The sequence below is a fragment of the Marmota marmota genome, unplaced genomic scaffold (assembly GCF_001458135.2).
Source record: "Marmota marmota marmota unplaced genomic scaffold, marMar, whole genome shotgun sequence".
Classification (NCBI taxonomy): Eukaryota; Metazoa; Chordata; class Mammalia; order Rodentia; family Sciuridae; genus Marmota; species Marmota marmota.
This window is the reverse complement of record NW_025999913.1, coordinates 11,965,689-11,984,308: the sequence shown is the minus strand read 5'-3', so window position 1 is coordinate 11,984,308 and position 18,620 is coordinate 11,965,689. Positions and strand designations below refer to the sequence as shown.

Genomic DNA, 18,620 nt, shown 5'->3' with positions numbered 1-18,620 from the left:
ACATAAGTGCCCCCAGATGGGTGATCTTTTATGTATTATTGAGGCATGTGGCCACAGACCGTTATGGTTTATAGCTTTCTAAAAAAATTAAGACTTTATTGTTTTAAGCTGCTTTAGGTGTATGAAACATTGCACAGAAAATAGAGTTCCCCCAATGCAGTGTCTTCTATTATTAAAATCCTGCACGTCTGTTACGATTGATGAACCTGTATCGATACATTATCATTAACTAAATCCCACAGTTTCCACTAGGGTGTGTCTGTTGAGCATTCTGTGATTTTGTAGCCAGCGTTACGATATTATTCAGAGTAGTATCACCAACCTAAAAACCCTCGAAGCTTTAAGTGTTCTCCCCCTTTCTGACTCTTTGCCTCAAACCCCTGGCAGCCACCAATCTTTTTACCTTTTTCTGGAGTGTCATAGGGCTGCAGCATTTTTGGATGCAGTGTTTTGGGACTGGCTTCTTGCACTTAGCAATATGCATTTCTGGTTCTTTGTCTTTTTGTGGCTTAGACAGTGTGCATCTTTTTTTGGCTGAGTATTTTGTCACCATTCTTTAAGGCACACAGTTTAAGACCCTAAGAGACGAGTGTTTGCAGGAAGGAATGTGCAATCCATGCAGAGCCTCATGCCACCATGCCAGAGCTGACGTGGTTGCTGGGTAGATAATGTCCTTCCTGGCCAGCCCTGAACTGAGCCTCTTAACGGGATCTTCCCACTGGAAAGTTCTGCAAGCCAGGCAACAGTGTGAGAAGACCCCAGCTTGAAGTTGGGAACTTGTGTTTGGAGGCGTCTCTGTGCTGGGGGGGCAGGGGGGTGGGTTTCCTGAGCAACCCTGCAATGCTCCATTGAAGGCTGAGTCAGGCTCGGCGTTAACATGATGGAATGTTTTAAATAGAATACTCACAGATATTCTTACACTGAACTGAAGAGTTTTGACTATTTTATTAATGATTTTTAAACATTGAAGTAAATGGTCTCTTGCTTTCCCCTCTAGTCATCGCTAAGAGGTTTTTCTGTTTCCCTCATGTTGAGAACAGAGTCATGCAAACTGTTCAAGAAAAAAAGCACATTGGCTTCTCTCTACAGGTAACACAGGATCCAGAATCTCACTTGTAGACAAAGTTAAGGATTTCCAATCCAGTAATTTCACAAAAAAAGCAAAACATATTCATTAAAACCCAGCATCTGAGAGATTGCATTGTTCCCAGCTCCAGGCAGAGTTTGTATGTTTGGGATGGTGGCAAAAAAAAAAAAAAATGTTTTTTAAAGCAGATGCCCTTCTCGGTTGTGAAAACAGGGATTCTTGCGAAGGAAGAGGAGACTCATCTAAACAACAGACGTCTTGTTTTCCTTTATCCTGTTTTTGGTGAAATGTACATATGTGTATATAGACAGAGCACCCATCTAAGTAAAATATACACCCAAACAGCGTAAATATGTGCATACGCATATAGTGCTTAGATGCAGTAATTGACTAAGTAGTTAAGGGAATTATATTGAGCTTTCACATAGAAGAACTGAAAACAATCTTAAAAGCCGGTCATTAGCCAGGGTAGGAAGATGTCGAATATATCATTGTCAGCCTCTCTATCTAGAGGTGGTCATTTTAGTGGAGCAGATGAGGGGAGAAGGGGGACAGGTGTCTCAGAGCGGTGGTGAGGGGTCCCAACAGGGCCAGGAGGGTGGGAAAGGGCGGAGCTGGATGGCGGGAGATCCGCCCCTAACAATGAGAGGTGGTAGCCACAAGGTGTCCAGAGACGAAAGGCGGGGGAGTTTCGAGCTGACAAAGGACAAAGGCTCTACCCGCTCACGTTTGATCTTGCAGATTACTTTTAAGTGTTTGGATGTATTTATGGAATGAAAAGATGCTCTGTGGCCACTGCCAGGGGTCCCCTAATAGGTTCTGAGCCCATTGATTTATTTTCCTTGGCGTTTAATCAGAGGCCATCCTGGAAAACGTTTGGCACCCTGATGAGAACATAAAATGAACTAATGATGATCAGCTGAAGGAGCTGGAGTGGACAGGAAGTAACTGGAGTTTGATTTTGTGAAATCAGGAGTGCAGCAGCATCTGGCAGAGAAACGCTAAGCCAGACAGCTGTGGCTCAACCCAGGGTGAGCCAGTCCTTCCCGTTCCTCTGGAGGGCACTAGCCCTTTCCTTAGGGAGGGCCTTAAGGCTGGGGTGTTGGCTGGTTTTTTTAAAAAGGGGAAGAAAAAACAGGGGGCGGGGCGGGCAGAGCCTCTTGGTTGACTCAACATTGCCCTCTGCTGGCCAGTTGTGCCATTGCAGTGATTTTCTATCCGGAAGGCAAACTTGAATGGTATCCTGATTCTGGGGATAGAACAGTGGATCTAGGGGAAGAGGGAAACAGACATGTGAGTAAGTACAAACACGAGGCATCAAAAGTTCTATTGAAAAAATAAAGTATCATGAAAAATATAAGGAAACTAAGGTAGGAGGGAAGGTTGTTCCATGATGTGGGCGGCCAGGGAAGGAGCTCTATCTAGGAAGAAGGCGGGGGGGGGGGGCAATGACTTAGGGGGCCGAAAGGATCCCCGGAAGAGGGCACGGACTTGAAGGCGCATGTTTCTTGGCAGTTGAAGGACCAGCAAGGAGAGACCAGTTTACTACAACATGTGAGGACGGGCTTGTTCTGGAAATTTTTTTACCAAGTCCTATGCAGGCCTGAGCAGGAGAGTGGCGGTAGGTCGTGACAAATGGTGTATTTGGAAGAGAAATCGATAGGATTGGCCAATGATTTGGATGTATGTGGTATGATAGAGCAGAAGATACTGAACAATTTGAAAAATTAGTGGAGATGGGGAAGAACCCTCCAGGGCATGTTGGGAGGTCTGCTTCCTCAGGTCAAGTTAGAACTGCTAAGTAGACATCCAAGTGGACCTCATGAGATGACAGCCAATACCCAAGTACACCGTTGTGAAGTTGCTGGGTATTTTGCAGTACTGGGGATTGAACCCAGAGCCTCACACATGCGAGGCAAATGCTCTGCCACTGAGCTACCTCCCCAGCCTTATGAAGTTACTTGTTTTGCACGTATAGATCTGTCTCCTCATGGAAGGTAAGAAATTGTGTCCTAAATAGTAGTGGGATTTCTTCATTAACTGTTAATGATCCCCACCTCACCAGATACCCTGGCATTGAAAGCAGACTGCCAATTAAGCTTTAAGAATGCTTATGTCTAGCCAGGCACAGTGGCGCACACCTGTAATCCCAGCGGCTCCGGAGGCTGAGGCAATTTAGCAAGGTGCCAAGCAACTCGGTGAGACCCCATCTCTAAATAAAATACAAAATAGGGCTGGGGGTGTGCCTCAGTGGTTGAGTGCTCCTGAGTTGAATCCCCAGTACCAAAAAAAAAAAAAAAACTTATGTCTATATGACAAACTAATTACAAAATAAGATTTGTTGTAAGTTCTTATTTGAGCTAGGTGCCACCAGATTTTTTAAAACTTTCACCAACGATGGGGGGAATACTTTTTACAATTCACAAAGATTCAGACAAAATAGTCACATTATTTAGATAGTTCAGACTAGCTAGGAGAAAAACAGTGTTTTCCTGAGCCATCCAATCAAACTGCCTTCGATGATCAAGTCATTGGAATAATCCTGCTCTGCTCTTGATGTGCACACACCCCACTGAACTCATCTGCTGATAACCTCTGACATCTTTCCCAGGATAACACAGGAGGCAAAGCCAGAATTTAAGCAGAAGGGACCAGAGACAAGCTCAACGTGACAAAGGTTAAAATAAATTCCATTAATATCGACTCCTTTTAGAATTCATTTCAAATATTGCTCCCTCCCCCCACCTATTATGTTTCCTTCATGAATTTTTCAGTAGACCGTTCTAGTTGTGGGCCACACTGCAGAGTTTAATTTTAAGTCCTGTCTTTGGAGTTTTGATGAGGAGGGAATAAGAAAAACTTCTGAAATTCCCCCAAAACATTATAATATCTTTCATGGTAAACATACACATCAATATCATAGCTTTTAAGCCAGTCAATTATGGAGCCTGTTGTAAAGGCCCTGGAGACATTTCCTCTAAGTCTATAGATATTTTGGTAACAAGTGAAACATATAGATTTATCTGTGTGTCTACAGTAGATGTTATTGTTAGAAAATGAGCACTGGCTGCTCCAAGAAGCATATATAAGCCGGTGTACACACTTAAGGACCTGCGCATCAGTAGGTGTCAGGTTGTCTGCCAGCAAAGAGGCAGTGTGTCCAAGAACCAGGAAGCAATAGTGAGTGGTGCAGGGCCAAAAAGAGGCATCCGTGTTTGGAAATAGGACCTCTGGCATCAAAATATCCCATTGCCTCCAACTGACATTAGGTAGAAGTGAGCAGACGGTAAGTCTGGTGGATTCTTAGGAGACATTGACACCCGAGAACTTTGTTTTGGAAATGCAGCTAAATAATCCCCATTTGAAATAGGATTTTGTTCCTTCTACACATCTTATGTTATTAGTGGCTTTAAGAAGTTAGGGAGAGGATATTTGGAGTCCCCTCCAGCATGATCTTCCCACTTTGAACTCAGTGGAAAGTTTTGACACTGTAACTGGTAACTGTGTTTCACATGTACATATGCAAATGCAGGATGAGTATCTGTAATGTGATAATTGAAATTTTGGGACCACCAGACATTTTGGTTAAGAGCTAATCAACCAGTTTGTGTACACTTATGAATGTGGTTTTGAAACTGAACATCAGCCTTGTCAGACACACACATAGGATGACTTGAATTGTAGCTGTAAGCCTGTGAGCTCACATCATTGAATTCTACTTATTTCAAGTCAGATTCACTGCTGTTGGGGGTAATGAGAATGTTAAGTCATCCCTTTGGTATTCTGAAATGTCTTTGTTTACAGGGTATAGAAGTCAGGAGGCAAAGGAAAAAGAAGGTTGGTTTGGGGGCCAAAGGACTGGGATTAAATCCCATTCCATCAGCTAATAGCTATGACATTAGGCAAGTTATTTAATGTCTCTGAAACTATTAATAAAATTGGAATAACAATACCTATCTCACTAATAAATTATGAGCAGTAAACAAAATACTTTTTTAAAAAAGTTTGTCCCCTGATTGTTTGGCAAAGTGTAGACATTAGAAAGAATTTAACTATCTTTACAAGATTAAAAGGGCCCAGAATAATGCATTTCCCTCCCAAATAACATGCACATGTGTATGGGCTCCTGTTAGTAGTAGAAGGACTTCCATGGAAATTCACCACAGTTGTCTCTTCTAGAAACACAGCTGTAGACCTAATAGCCTGTCATTCAAAGAGTTTATCTAGGAGGATATAACTCAGTGGTAGAGCCTGTGCTTAGCATGCACAAGGTCCGGGGTTCTATCCCAGAGCCACACACACAGTTAAAAAACAAACAAAAAAAAAACACACACAAATAGTGTATGTATCTATAACTATCTTTGATTGAGTTATCAAGGAAGATTAAGAAGATTAAGTTCTACTTTTCTAAAGCCACAGTCCATATACATTATATGGAAATTGACTACTTTTAAGAGAGTTTTTTAAATTTCAATTATTTGTTTCTGTGTGTATGCATGTATATAAAATTCAATAGAAAGTTTGTATTCATTTTGATTTACCCACACACCTACCATTTACTTTGTCCTTCATTCTTCCCCAAATCTACAAACTTTTATCCAGATTCAGGGTTTTTTCCTACCTAAAGAATACTCTTTAGTATTTTCTGTAGTATAGACTCATTGGCAGTGAATTATTGTAGTTTGCCAAAAAAAAAAAAAAATAGTGTATTTATATTGCTTCAATTTTTGAAGGATTTGTTCTCTCCTTGTAGAATTTCTAATTGGCAATTTTTCTTTAGTACTTTAAAGGTATTTTGTAGTCTTCTGGATAACATTATTTTTGTTGAGACAAACTGAGTTTAATTGTTGCTTATTTGGAAGTAACGTTTATTTTGTTCTGGAGACTTTGGAGATGATGTATCTTTAGTTTAATGACAGCCTACCTAGGTGAGGATTTCTTTTTATTTTTCTTTCTTTGAGGTCAATCCTTCTTGAATCCTTGACCTATTGTTTCTCATTTGCTTCTGGAAATTCTTAATCATCATCTCAGGTATTACATCTGTCCCATTCTTTCTCTCCCCTACTCCTAGGATTCAAGTTATTATTAGACCTTCTCGAATCTCTCTTTTCTGTATTAACCATCTTTTTGTCTCTGCATTTTATTCTAGGTGGGTTTTTTAATTTATTTTTTAGTTGGACACAATGCCTTTATTTTATTTATTTTTTTATGTGGTGCTGAGGATCAAACCCAAGGCCTTGCATGTGCTAGGTGAGCACTCTACCCCGCTGAGCCACAACCCCAGCCGTTTTATTCTCCATAGTTTCTTCTAAAGCTCTTACTAGAATCCAGTTCCCTAATCTTCTCTTCAGCTGACTATTTCATTTTAAAATGCATTGCATTCTTAAGGAGAGGGGGTGTTGTTTGAATTCTAGAATGTCCATGGATCTTATAAAAATAGATTCTAATTCTCCACCCTCAATCTCACCTTTAATCTTAAATATTGTAAGCATAGTCATTTTTAAAGTCTATATCTGATGACTCTATTTCAGAAGCTCCTATGAGTCTGATTTTTTTTATTGTCTGCTCTCCTTATTGGTTTTCATGTTATCTGATCTTGCTGCCCCCCATCCCCTACTTTTTACAAAATTTGTCAAATCACTTGCAGAAATAATCTTCTAAGACCTTAATCTAATTTTAGGTACCGAAATGATTCAGATCTGAGCTTTAGGACTTGAAAGGCCTGTCTGCTTCTTGGTCATCATTCTTTCTAAGGTGTGATGCTCTGTGGCCACAACCCAGTAGTGGGTTTACCAAGAGCCCTCTCCTTGAGGTACCCTTCTGAAGTCCTTTCCCTGCCACTCTTCTTTTGAGATTATCAGAAGCCCACTTGGTTTCACAACTGCTCTGCCTTGCACTGTATAAAACAGGCCCCCAAACAGGGTTCTGGGCTGTCAGCATTTCTTGATCTGACTCAGTAATTCTTTACTCTCATTTTCTGTCCAGTGCCATATTTAAAAAATGGCTTTTGGAGGGGGGGGGTGGTTATTGTGTGTGTGTGCATGTGCGTGCAATTTTTTTTTCAAACTTTGTCTTTAGCAGGAAGGTTGATTCAAACCATCTATCTAGTCTTCTCCATCCATAAGGACCATTGAAAATTTGCTTTTTAAACTATTTCATTTTATCTCCTTTTGAAAATAAAGTTGAAGACATAAAATGCCCAGGAGAATTAAATTGTTAAAAATCTGAAGTGCATCTCATTCTAACGCAGTGACAACAGTGAGACTGTGGATGGTTCACTGTCCCCTGCACACCCCTTATGTCCTTTGTACACAGAGCCCTACTCCAAGGTCTCTCTTCTTCACTGCCACGTCTCTACCCTCACTGTTTTGTAAACCTCAGCCCAGCATCTTCTCATCCAGTGAAACTTCCTTAGGCGCCACTTCTCCTAGACTGGTGTGTGTCTTTCTCCTTTCAGTGACTCCACACTCTACGGAGCTCTGTCACCCCCCACCACCACCACGCTGATTGGCAGTTATTGATCATGTGTTTCTTGGGCCCACTTGGTTGTGATCTCCTTTGGGACTGGAACTGTCTTCCTGCGGTCTCCTTAGCATGGTGGCTGACACAATGGCACAGAGAAGGGGCAGCTGTGGATGGGATACTGGGCTTCTGTTATTTGCTTTTCAAACCAACACAGAGTGGTCTGGTCTAGGTGCCTAGGGCGTGAACTGAAGGATGGACTGTGCCCTTGGGTGTCCTTCCAAACCCTGACCAACCTTCGGATCCTGGGAAACCCTTCCCTAGTCATTCAAGCCCTTACTGACAATTCTGAAATTTCTAGAGCACACACTCATTTACCCAGTAAATATTTGTTTTGTTCCAGCCACATGCAAAGTCCCCTTCAAGGGGCTGGGGTACAGTGATAAACACAGTGCCTTCTTCACAGAGCCTGCAGTCGCTCGGATCTGTATGCAGCCCTGTTGCACATGTTGGTAACCTGTGTCCAGTGAGCTGGTAACGTTCCGGACCCTATAGCTCAGGCTCCTGAGTTACCAGAGCCCAGCTCATCTTGGGGCATACATAGGGTGTTTTCTGTCACGGGGGGTCGATGCCTTGTTTGAGGAGAGCCTATAGTAAAACATTTCAAATGCCAAATGGACTTTTTACACTGGACATGTCTCTCACTGGCCTCTGCCCAGCATCTATATGGGGTAAGTTAGCATCTTTATGGGTTGAAAGGAAGGTCAGGAGGCTCATTTGTAGTGTGTTTCTGGGGAGAAGATCGTTTATAAACTAAGTCTTTTTTTTCTTTTCAGCCTGTGAGTGCACATGTGTTAACCAAAACGGCAAATCATTCTCATGATTCCTTCCTCTCCCCTCTCTCTGTCTCTCCCTGTCTCTGCAGGTCAGCGTTGAGGTTTTGGTAGAGTACCCTTTTTTTGTGTTTGGACAGGGCTGGTCATCCTGCTGCCCAGAGAGAACCAGCCAGCTCTTTGATTTGCCGTGTTCCAAACTCTCTGTTGGGGATGTCTGCATCTCGCTGACCCTCAAGAACCTGAAGAACGGCTCTGTTAAAAAGGGCCAGCCCGTGGATCCTGCCAGCGTCCTGCTGAAGCACTCAAAGACGGACAGCCTGGCGGGCAGTAGACACAGGTATGCCGAGCAGGAGAATGGAATCAATCAGGGAAGTGCCCAGATGCTCTCTGAGAATGGTGAACTGAAGTTTCCAGAAAAAATAGGATTGCCTGCAGCGCCCTTCCTCACCAAAATAGAACCCAGCAAGCCCACGGCCACGAGGAAGAGGAGGTGGTCAGCTCCGGAGACCCGCAAACTGGAGAAGCCAGAAGAGGAGCCACCTTTGACTCTTCCCAAGCCCTCTCTCATCCCTCAGGAGGTTAAGATCTGCATCGAGGGCCGGTCTAACCTGGGCAAGTAGAGGCCGATTGGGGAAGGAAATGTCTCTCCCTAACCATCCGTATCCAGATTACTGTACTGTAGGCTAAGAACACAGTATTTACATGTTATCCTCTTACTTTAGGTTTCTGTTCTAACCTTGTCATTAGAGTTACAGCAGGTGTGTCACGGGAGACTGGTGCATTTGCTTTGTCTGAGAGTGTCTGTCGGGGAGCAGGCGGGTGGAGGGGGGGTCAGAGCAGTGACAATCCAGGCTCCAGGCATCCTGGGTGGAAACGAATGTGGCTTCACCAGCGTCCGCCTTCTCCAGCGGCACGGAGGCATCCAATGGGCACGATTCCCTCTCGTTTCAAGAGAGTTCCACGGGAAGGGACCTGCCAGGGTGCAGGGTGCGTGCCTGTGGGGGTGCACGCCTGTAGGGGTGCACGGGTGCGGCGGTGGAGAGTGGGCGTCTCTTTTTCTCTGCCTCCCTCTGCCTCTCACTGTCAGCATGGGAATGGGGGTCCCCAGCAGTGTCCTCCTGGGGTTCCCTGTGTGCAAAATCATCATCAGGAACCCAGCTTCAGGGTATCTTAGGGAGACATCAGATGGCAGATAGAAAGCTGACAGTTTCAAAGAACATTTTTCTCTCCAACCTATTTTACAATAAAAGCAACTTTTAATCATATAGATATATATTTCCCCCTATGGGGCCTGACTGCACTGATATATATAAAAATATATATATTTTGTTTTTAAAAGAGCAACTGCCACACGTGGGATTTCATTTCTGCTTTACAAGTGCAGTGATGTCACCAGGGTGTCACCATGAGCAGGGAAGCCCCTGCTCAGGTTGCTCCATCGGGGTGGGTGGGAGCTGGTTTCTGAGCAGTGTTAGGACAACCAATCAGGTTATTGCATTGACTTAGCTCCCAAGAGGTGGCTGCAAACTGCCCTCCAGCGAGAGCAAGGACGCTCTCCCAGTTGAGTTTGCAAAATCTTTTGTCTTTTAACTCTAGTACTGTTTATAGTTCATCACTATGGACAACCCGGGTGCCACTTTTTTCAGATTCCAGTGGGGTACGAGGAATGAGATTTGGAAGATGAGCAAATATTACTATCTCTAAGCACTTAAAATGCTGTTCACACTTTACTACCAAGCATCTTGGTCTGTCATTTAATGAGTACTGTATCTCACTTAAAACTCTTTGGGAAGAGAAAAAAAAAAAAAGGAAAAAACTAAGTTGCTTTCTTTCTTTTCTTTTTTTCCCCCCCCCCAACACTGTAACTGCATTTCAACTCTGCAGAGTTGCTCACGAGCAAGATACTGAAAGTTTCAATGTGGTTTAAAGGGATGAATGTGAATTATGAACTAGTATGTGACCATAAATGACCACCAAGTACTACCTGACAGGAGGCACTTGCCACTTTGATGTTGGAGAAGGAATTCAAGGCATATGCAGATTTGGCAGAGAAACTGAGAGAGAAGGGATGGAGAAAAGAATACTCATTTTTGTCCAGTGTTTTTAAGATGAACTTTTAAAGAACCTTGCAATTTGCACATCTTGAGTTTATAATTTGTGTGATATTCCTGCAGTTTTTATCCAATAACATTGTGGGAAAGGTTTGGGGGACAGAACGAGCATAAATAAATGTAGCAAAATTACTTTCTAACCTGCCTAAACTCTAGGCCATTTTATAAGGTTATGTTCCTTTCAAAAAATTCATTTTGGTCTTTCTACCACATCTGTCATGAAAAGCCAGGTCTTAGCAGGACAACTCTGAGAATTTTCTTCAGATTCGTTGAGAGAGTTTTCCATAAAGACATTTATATATGTGAGCAAGTTTTTTTTTTTAAAAAATTACTTTATTATTGTTATTAATGTTATTTTCAGAATGACTTTTTTTTTCTATTTGAAATCAAATCAAGATTTAATGTTTGGTACAAACCCAGAAAGGGTATTTCATAAAGTTTAAACCTTTCATTCCCAGAGATCTGAATCATCATTTATGGGTTTCAAGTGCATCCTAACGTTCTTTACAAAACAACAACAACAACAACAAAATGTTTTATAAGTAGGGAGAAGTTTTTCAATGTTCTTACTTGGATGGCTGCAGCTAAACAAATACTTATTAGATTTTTCTTTTTCCAGTGAAAGTAGTACTTCTTCCATTTCACAAATTTAATAGAAAAAAAAAATCCTAACATCAACCCACAGGTTAGCTGTCTAGTATTCATTTACATTTAACTCTCAGCAGGACTAATGATTTTTATAAACCAGTTTCTGGGGTGTACCAAAAACATTTAAATAGGTTTAGAAATAGCTAAACTCCTTCCTTGACTTGTCTTGAACTTCATTACTCTCTCAGCATGCTAGCGAAGCTGGGTGGGCTCTCCGCAGTCCTCCTGCTTAGTTAGTGCTGTTTTTCTTAAACGTTTCTGTTCAGAGAACTTGCTTAATCTTCCATATATTCTGCTCAGGGCACTTGCAATTATTAGGTTTGGGTTTTCTTTTTTTTTTTTTTTTTTTAACCTTGAATGGTGAGAGGAACACGGGGCTGCCCCATGGACTTTGTTCTCATTCATACCACTATTTACAACAGCTCACGTGGGCTCAGAAAAACACACCCCACCTTCCGGGCCCGCTTTGCGAATGGAACTGACCGCATCCACTCAACCAACACTAAAACGGGAAAAAACACATTTGGTTCGAAGCAATAGGAGCACCATCGCGATTCCGTGGTCCTCCCCTGGGTTGCCATTGCATTCTCTTGCTCTCTTAGCATGTGCAATACTTTCTGTGCCAACAGAGTCTGACCTGTGTGCTTTCTAGTTAAAGCGCATTTCCTTTTGGCTTTTTTTTCCCTGTGTGGTTGGTGGATCTTCCCCATTCTGGCCAGAGAAGGGCTGGAGGGAAGGAACCAGAACGGGGAGCCCTCCCACCTTCCCCCTGCTGTGGGTGCTGAGTGCTTGGGCGGGCGGGGAGCCTGCAGGAGCCCCTTGTGTCTGTCACCATGTCACACAGAGAGCCAGCCAAGGAGGTCTGGGGGAAGAGCTTCAGTCCCCCCATCACCCCGTGAAATAGTGAATGGAATGGAGGAAGGAGGCAGATCACGTCCAAGATGCACCCTGGAGCCATGCAGGCTGGAATCACCCATTTTCCATGGCCATTTCTGCCAACAGGCAGGCCCCTCCTGGGGGGGTCTGTGTCCTTGAGACCTGGAGCCCTGGCTCTGAGCGTGGGCAGCAAGCGTGGTGGCCCTTGGTGCACCGTGCATGCCATCCGAGCGTGCCGGCCAGTGGCTGTGGAGGGGACCACCTGCCAACCTGGTCACTGCGCTCTTGTGGCAGCTCTCCTCTTCAAGTAGGAAGAACGCGCAGAAGACAGGAGCCTCCTCTGGTTTGCAGACAGGCGAGTCCGGAGCAGCCTGTCACCGCTTCTGTGTAGCAAACCTAACAATGACAGGCGTAGAAACTCTTCGGTGCCGGTCAGTGTACGAGGATCAGCCGCGTGCCTCTGTACTGTCCTCTTGGCAATATTTACCAACAGCCGTCTTTCGTTCCTCTTTCTTTCCCGTTTTCCATTTTTTTAAACTAAATAACAGCAGGCCTTTTACGTTTACAACTGAACACAATCACCAAGAAATTAGTCAGGGCGAAAAGAAAAAAAAAATAATAATAATACTATTAATAAGAAACCAACAAACAAGAACCTCTCTTTATAGGGAATTTCTCAATATATAAAAATGACTGTTCCTTTAGAATGTTGAACTTGGGAATTATTTCAGTTTGTCTGGGCCACATGGCGGGCAGAGGGGGAGGGAGGGATACAGAGACGGCCACCACTTACCTCAAACCTTTAAAAAAAAGTAGAAATACAAACTGCATTTCATTGGGACTTTGGGGATGGTTTTTGACGTCGGTCAAGTTTTTGTTCTCCCCGGTTCGTCTGGTCTGGGATGATATGATTCCCCCCCCACCCTGTGGCAGTGATGGTGGCTGATCCCATTCAGTGAACTGTGACCCTGTGTGTTTTCTGTTCGGTGAGTGTGTCGGGTCCCCCCCCTCCCTCTCCCCTAAAGGAACTCTGCGGAACTTTCACACCTCTTACTCAGGGACGGGGCTGGTGTGTGTGGAACACTGAGGTCCAGCAGCGGCACTTTGCTGCTCTGGAGTAGGGCTGTGCAACTTCCAGGAACGTTTGGGTTTCCTGCATCGTGTGATCACTCCTTAGATCCCGCATAGACTGCAATAGAATGCTGCATGTTCAAGACGAACAGTGGCTCCTGATATTCATAAAAATCCACTCTTTGCACATAGTTTGAAACCTTACTGAAATAAGTTGCCAAAATTTATTTTTTGTTGTCGTAGCTTTGGATTCACTTTTTGTTTTTGTTTTTTTAAGGAAACAATTGACAATACCCTTTTAACATCTGTGACTACTAAGGAAACCTATTTCTTTCATAGAGAGAAACAAAAAAAAATCTGAGATGCTTTTGAAGACACTAATGCTATGCTATTTCAGACATGGGTGAGGAAGCAGAGCTCTGGGGACAGAAAACCGGGCTTCTTGAGCCGCGCTGGTTGTCATGGATACTGTTTCCTGAATCACGAGCCGCTCAACGAACTGGCCCGGTCTCTCCTGAAACCCTTGGCATTTCCGATTTCCTAGTCACCCTCGATAAATCCAGGTGAAAACAGGGCCGGAGGTCTCCCTGGCCCAATCCAGTTTCTTCAGTGAATGAAAGAGAATTACACTTTTTGGTTGTTTTTAAAGTGGAGTGGAGGCCGTTGCTTCTACATTTTGTGTTTTTAACCCAGAATTTCTGAAATAGAGAATTTAAGAACACATCAAGTAATAAAAATACAGAGAACATACTTTTTATAAAGCACACGCGTATGGTGTATTGTGATGGGTTGGTTTCCTGTCTTTTCCACGGACAGTGTTGTATTTCTGTTCATAAGGAAACTCCAAACAACTTGCACACCTCTACTCCGGAGCTGAGATTTCTTTTACATAAATGACCTCGCTTCAAATATGTTACCTTACTGATAGGATCTTTTCTTGTAGCACTATACCTTGTGGGAATTTTTTTTTTCCTTTAATGTACACCTAATTTGAGAAGCTGAAGAAAAATAAAAATTTAAGCACTCACTTTGAGGAGTACAGGTAATGTTTTTAATAAAATTGCACAAAAGAAAAATGAATGTCGAGATGATTCATTCAGTGTTTGAAAGATGTGATCTGTTGAAACAGTGAGTTTCATACTTGTTTGTAAAAACGGAGAAGAAAAAGCGGAGAAAGGTTGAAAGTTACATGTTTGGACTTTTTTTTTTTTTTGTATATAGAAATTTGTCATGTCTAAATGATCAGATTTGTATGGTTGTGGCCTGAAAGAATTACTAGGTCATAGGCTCTTAAACGACACCTATGCTTCCTGTGATGTGTTTGTTACATAGCCCTCGGCCGAGGGAGAGAAACTCTGCATACCGCTATTTGAGAATACTGTTCATTCCTGGCTGAAAGTACTTCTCAGAGCTCCCTTTTTAGTCTAAACTCTTTTAAGCCACTTGCAACTACTTTTTCTTCAGAGATGATGTTTTTGACATGTTCAGCACTTCCTGTTCCTATAAACCCAAAGAATATATTCCTGAACATGAAGTGTTTCTAAAAGGGATCCTAGCTACCAATAAAACAGGACTCATTCTGAGGACAAAATATATATATATATATATATATATATATATATATATATTAGCCTTCTTGCCCCTTACACACACACACACACACACACACACACACACACACACATTTAAATGGAGGGTAAAATATGAATTTTAATATTTATGCTTCATTTTACTTTTAGTTTCATTTTGATTTTTCTTTAATAGAGGCCAAAAACAAATGTAGAGGGATTTCTCAGAATTCATATTTCTGTCCCCAAATCAGGCTAGACAGCTGTGGGGATATTAAATGTACCCAGCTGTAGTTCTTAAATTTCAGAATCCCAGCCCGTCCCTGATAATTCAGTGCAACTGTCTGCACAGCTGACATTGACATGTACAGGGTGGGAGGGACCCACAGCTTCCCTTTCTCATGTCCCCACGGCTTGCATTACAAACGGTTCAGCTGTATTAAAAATTAAGTGCATTTGGCCAATAGGTGGTATCTCTACAGTAACAGTCTCTAAGAATTCCCATAACTTTTCTTATCTGAAAGGACTCCAGTCTTCCACTGCAGATAAATTGGAGACTTCACCAACCCACATTTTCTTTCTCTTTAGTTTGTCTGTGTGCTGTTTGGATGGTCGGTGACCTGTCTCCTTAACCGTGGCCAATCTGAAGGCCTGCGTGGGAAGAGTTGTTTACAGTAATTCTTAGCAAGATGACAAACATAGTGTCCTCCAGAACACCAGGTCCAGGTGACACTGGCTTAGAGCTGTTGTCTTTAAAGATCCCTGAGAGGGTGGGTGCATAAATTTTTCTCTGGTTCTCACACAAACCCCCTACTCTCTAAGTTATTCTCTGGCTCAGGAGTGGGGTAAATTATTGAGTCAGTGAATCTTAAACTTGATACCTGTGCATCCAGGTGTGTGAATATTGCTCTTGTGGCCAGGATTCTTCCTCCCACTCTGCACTGCTCAACTGTAAACCCAATTAGTGTCAACAGAAAGGTTTTCATAGAGTCCTGTGTTTGCGGTGGCCTTTGGATAAGACAGTCCTCATTTCTAGCCAGTGGGGTGCTGACCCCAGAGCCATCTCTGAGATTAGTACCATTGGATGTTTAAACATTGGATTCGTACCCACCAAACTTCCAATTGTATGCCTCCCACAGGCCAAGGGAAAATAGACACCAAAACTTGGGTCGAGGGCATGACCAGAAAGAGCCAGCCAGTATGGAGAAGAACTAGGGAAGGAATGATGTTTTGCACCTTACTGAAAAGAAAATTTTAAGTGCATACATAGTTAAGAGCTTTTATTGTGACAGGAGAACTTTTTCCATATGCGTGCATACTCTCTGTAATTCCAGTGTAAAATATTGTACTTGCACTAGCTTTTTTAAAACAAATATTAAAAAAAATGGAAGAATTCATATTCTATTTTCTAATCGTGGTGTGTCTATTTGTAGGATACACTCGAGTCTGTTTATTGAATTTTATGGTCCCTTTCTTTGATGGTGCTTGCAGGTTTTCTAGGTAGAAATTATTTCATTATTATAATAAAACAATGTTTGATTCAAAATTTGAACAAAATTGTTTTAAATAAATTGTCTGTATACCAGTACAAGTTTATTGTTTCAGTATACTCGTACTAATAAAATAACAGTGCCAATTGCAAATGAGTCTTTGCCTTCTGTGGGTAGTTCTTCCTTCTGCCACCAAGTGTCCCATGACTTCCCCCCCGGCGGAGTTGGGGAGGTGTTGCTGAGTAGCCTGAGACTTGGTTTCCCTACTCATTTTGGGGAAGGAGGCCCTTGAGATGAGGTTCTGAGATAAGAGGTTGGCATCCACTCATGATGTCCTGGTTGGTTCAGATCCTGCTTGTGTCTGAATCCTGTTGTTCACAGGTTTTGTTGGTAAACATCTGGCAGCTTCCTGGGCTCGCATGGCATAATCAATATGTTCTCTGCGGTTTTGCTGTAGCCCAGTTAGTGGTCTAGAGGTGGAAAGATCATCTGTGTTTCCTGCAGCTCCACAATGATTGTTGAGGAGCCCAGTGGGGAGTGGTCTCTGGGTACGAGGAGCTGCCCCGTGTCTGTCTCAAGTTTGCACGGGGTTGTCTGGGGAGGATGTGGCCTAAAGTCGTTTCTCAAGGACCTGAGACTTGGCTGGGGGGGGGGGTGGATTGGGGAGGGGTCCTCACCCTACCTGTGGACACAGCTATGACAGGTGTCCAGCCTTGTGGTTCCATGTTGCAGAAGAGAACTTGAGAGAAACCCAGGAGTCCTGGTGTGGTCCGGGAGGAATGGGACCCTCCTTCCTCTGTCACCTCTGCTGGGTTTGCTGGGGGGCATCAGCTATCCTCTTAGGACTTGAGTCCAGGGCCTGACACTGTCATAGTGGGAAAGAACTGGCATGGAGCGAGCGGTGATGGGGGAGCCGGAGGCCAGGCCGGGCGGCCCTTCAGAGGGGCCGCTGTCCGGGCAGCTGGAGCTGGCTGACTGCTACCTTGCCTGCTTTACTTTTCTTTGCTGCTAAGGGTCCTCAGAGGTCTGGAGTCCGATGGCTGTGATATCCCCAGGGGTTCAAAGCACAGCTTCAAGGGCTGCCGTGGGTCAGGCCCTGAAACCATTTGAATCATGGTCCAGCCCAAGGTGAGTGCCAGGCTCACAGGCTGTGCCCCAGGTGGCCACAGTACTGCACACTATGCCTCCATCCACATCCTAACTGATGCCTGGTCTCTGGGGCGCCCGGGTGGTGGGGCTCCTCCAGGAACAGAGATGAACTTGCTAAGGGGGATGGGATGCCAGTTCTTTTTATGGTGCCTCCTTCAATATGACCCTTTGCAATGACTGTCTTTACTTCCCTAGAAGCTGGATTGCAAGCCCCTGCCTTTGGTTGTGAGGATGAAGAACACGTCTTTCCACAAGATGGTAAAGCAGCGTGGATCGGGGCCATCCCGCTCCAGGGAACCAGTGTACTCTGAGAGCAGAACTCGAGAAAGGAGACACTGGGTCACAATAGCAGGAGTTTGGAGAGGGTCACAGTCCTAGAGGAAGTCCCTGTACTGTGGCAGGAACTTTTAGTGGATTTGGATTTCCTTTTCTTCACTTCTCTCCCTTATCTTGCAAGAGTCTCATTAAAACAAAGTTCCGGACTTGAGTGTGAAATGCTCCTCCCACAGGGACAGCCGGAGGCTGACACTTCACCCAGACAGGCGGGAAGGGGGAGTAGGGGGCCATCGAGCCCCACCTTTTGCTCAACAGGAAACATCCTCTTGACCCTCAAACATTCTCCAAAACTGAGCCCCTCGTGTTTCCACAGGTAAAGAGCAGCTCTGTGGACTTCAGGGTGGGGAGAGGGTAAGTTACTCTGGTATTGGAAACGTGCCTTGAAAAACAAACGGGGCCTCTATTCTCCCAGTGTGACAGTGTGGCTGGCCTTGGACGCTTGATGGGCTCATCCTTATTCAGCAGCAGAGTGCGCCTCTACTCCAGGGACCTCAGGGAGGTGGTTGCCTTTTCAAAGAAACTCTGCTCCTGCCTCATTAACACAAGGAAGTGTCACATCCTGGAGTGTATAAACTGCCGATCCTCATGAGCCCCTGGGCCCTTCTGTCCAGACAAGACCACTGTCACCAGCCAGCCAAACCCTCTATGGCAGAACCACGTGGTCCTTCCTCATTGGGTATTAATTGCTACGGCAAGGGAAGGGCTCAGTCTCTCATCTTAGAACAATGCCTTTGAGGATGCTACTGAGCCAGTTACTCTTCCAACAGGACTCCACCCGCTAATCTCTTTGAAGCTGGACCAGATGTTAAAGGTTATGTGCAGAGTAATTTATAACCTCTTTGAGAAGGTCCAGCCTGACAAGTTGGGACTGAGATGGGGAGGAAAAAGGATGGAGAAAAGGAAGAAGAAACCTCTGTTCAGGCCAGCTGCCAGGCAGCAGCTCCAACAGGTAGCCAGAGACGCCCCTTGGAAGGCCAGTATGAAGG

General features: G+C 43.9%; 2 protein-coding genes across 7 annotated transcripts in view; one reads left to right on the top strand and one right to left on the bottom strand.

Moving 5' to 3' along the window:
• Atxn1 (ataxin 1) overlaps nt 1-16,302 on the top strand; it is a 389,216-nt gene extending 372,914 nt beyond the window's left edge. For all 4 annotated transcript variants that reach the window (XM_048799826.1, XM_048799823.1, XM_048799824.1 and 1 more), the window contains one exon: nt 8,475-16,302. In XM_048799826.1, coding sequence (XP_048655783.1) covers nt 8,475-9,005 — 531 coding nt within the window. In that variant the 3' untranslated portion in view covers nt 9,006-16,302. The remainder of the gene's footprint in view (nt 1-8,474) is intronic.
• Nucleotides 15,925-18,620, bottom strand: part of Gmpr (guanosine monophosphate reductase) — a 41,588-nt gene continuing 38,892 nt past the window's right edge. For 2 of the 3 annotated variants that reach the window (XM_048799827.1, XM_048799828.1), the window contains exon 9: nt 16,231-18,166. In XM_048799827.1, coding sequence (XP_048655784.1) covers nt 18,146-18,166 — 21 coding nt within the window. In that variant the 3' untranslated portion in view covers nt 16,231-18,145. Of the gene's footprint in view, nt 15,982-16,230; nt 18,167-18,620 lie in introns of those variants that run through there. The other variant, XR_007346244.1, reaches the window with a different exon arrangement.